The sequence below is a fragment of the Antrostomus carolinensis genome, unplaced genomic scaffold (assembly GCF_000700745.2).
Source record: "Antrostomus carolinensis isolate BGI_N321 unplaced genomic scaffold, ASM70074v2 scaffold37981, whole genome shotgun sequence".
Lineage (NCBI taxonomy): Eukaryota > Metazoa > Chordata > Aves > Caprimulgiformes > Caprimulgidae > Antrostomus > Antrostomus carolinensis.
In genome coordinates this window covers 301-1,516 of record NW_010292641.1, presented here as the reverse complement: position 1 = coordinate 1,516, position 1,216 = coordinate 301, and the positions used below count along the sequence as shown (strand labels likewise).

Sequence of the window (1,216 nt, the reverse complement as noted above, 5' to 3'; positions counted from 1 at the left end):
CTGGCTCTGCTGGGGGGCTCACGGGAGTCCCTGGACAGCACTGCCAGCGCATCGCCTGGCACCGGCCGGCACCGACCGCCCAGTTTGCTGGAGAGGCGAGGGTCCGGGACCCTGCTGCTGGACCATATCTCTCACACCAGGCCAGGATATCTGCCCCCCCTGAATGTGAACCCCAACCCCCCAATCCCTGACATCGGCTCCAACACCAAAGCCCCCTCCCCGCTTGCTGCTGGTTTGAAGTCCCTGGTGCCCATCACTCCCAGCTCACCTCGGTGGGGCGACGCGAGAGCCAAGAGGAAGCTTCTCCGGAGACACTCCATGCAAGCGGAGCAGATGCGGCAGCTCTCTGATTTCGAGGAAATAGTGGCCCAGTAGCCGTGTGACCGTTTCTTCCCCAGGAAGGTCACCAGAGCTGGGCTCTCCCTGCAGAAACATGACGGTTCCCGCACCGAGGGGTCGCCCGGCTCTGGGGAAGCGCTGGTGGCCGCGGGGGTCAGATGAATTGGGAGGTTCCTGCTCCTACTTGCTGGAGCTGCACGGAGAGCCCAGGCATCCATCCAGCCCAAGCACCTCAACTGTCTCTTGTCCTCTTCATTCACTCTGGGCTTCTCCCCAGAAGCACCAACCTGAGAGGTGAATCCCAGCCCATCAGGCTTCGCGTGAAGGCTCCTGCCTGCAGTTCACTTCTTCCTCATTATTTACAATCCGTTTTTCTTCCATCCTGCTCGTTCTGACACAGAAACCTGTCAGGAGCCCCACGCCAGGGAGCTGTGGGCTGATGTGTTTGTGAAGTGCCTACCAGGAAGGAGAAGAGCTTAATGCTGCGTGAGGTTGGACGAGCAGATCTACCCTCCAGAGCAATGGAACGTGTTGGTACCCTCCGTGCTGGGGGGGAGACAATTCCCCACCCCAGAGATTTCCAGGCACTTGGACCCTCCAGAGCCTGAGCTAAACCCGTTATTGCCACAGCCCTGGTGCCTGCAGTGCATCCGGATCGGGAACAGGTTTGTCTTGGTCTCTGAAGTGACCAAGGTCCAGGGGCTTTTCCCACCACACTGACCAACTCCAGGCACTGAATTCCTCGGCAGGGAGCGCTCCCAGCTCTCTGCGTGGGAAGCTTCTGCCAGCAACAAGGGAGCAAGGACACCAAGTTGCCAAGGATAGCACGTGGTGAGCTCAGGGGTTCATCGCTGCAGGCACAGCACCACAGCCAGGA

General features: G+C 60.0%; 1 protein-coding gene across 1 annotated transcript in view; it reads left to right on the top strand.

Moving 5' to 3' along the window:
- Window positions 1-375, top strand: part of ANKRD34C (ankyrin repeat domain 34C) — a 1,645-nt gene extending 1,270 nt beyond the window's left edge. Inside the window, exon 3 of the mRNA XM_029087237.1 lies at window positions 1-375. This exon is cut by the window's left edge and continues 43 nt beyond it. Within this exon, the coding sequence (XP_028943070.1) occupies window positions 1-375 (375 nt within the window).
- Window positions 376-1,216: the final 841 nt, after the last annotated feature.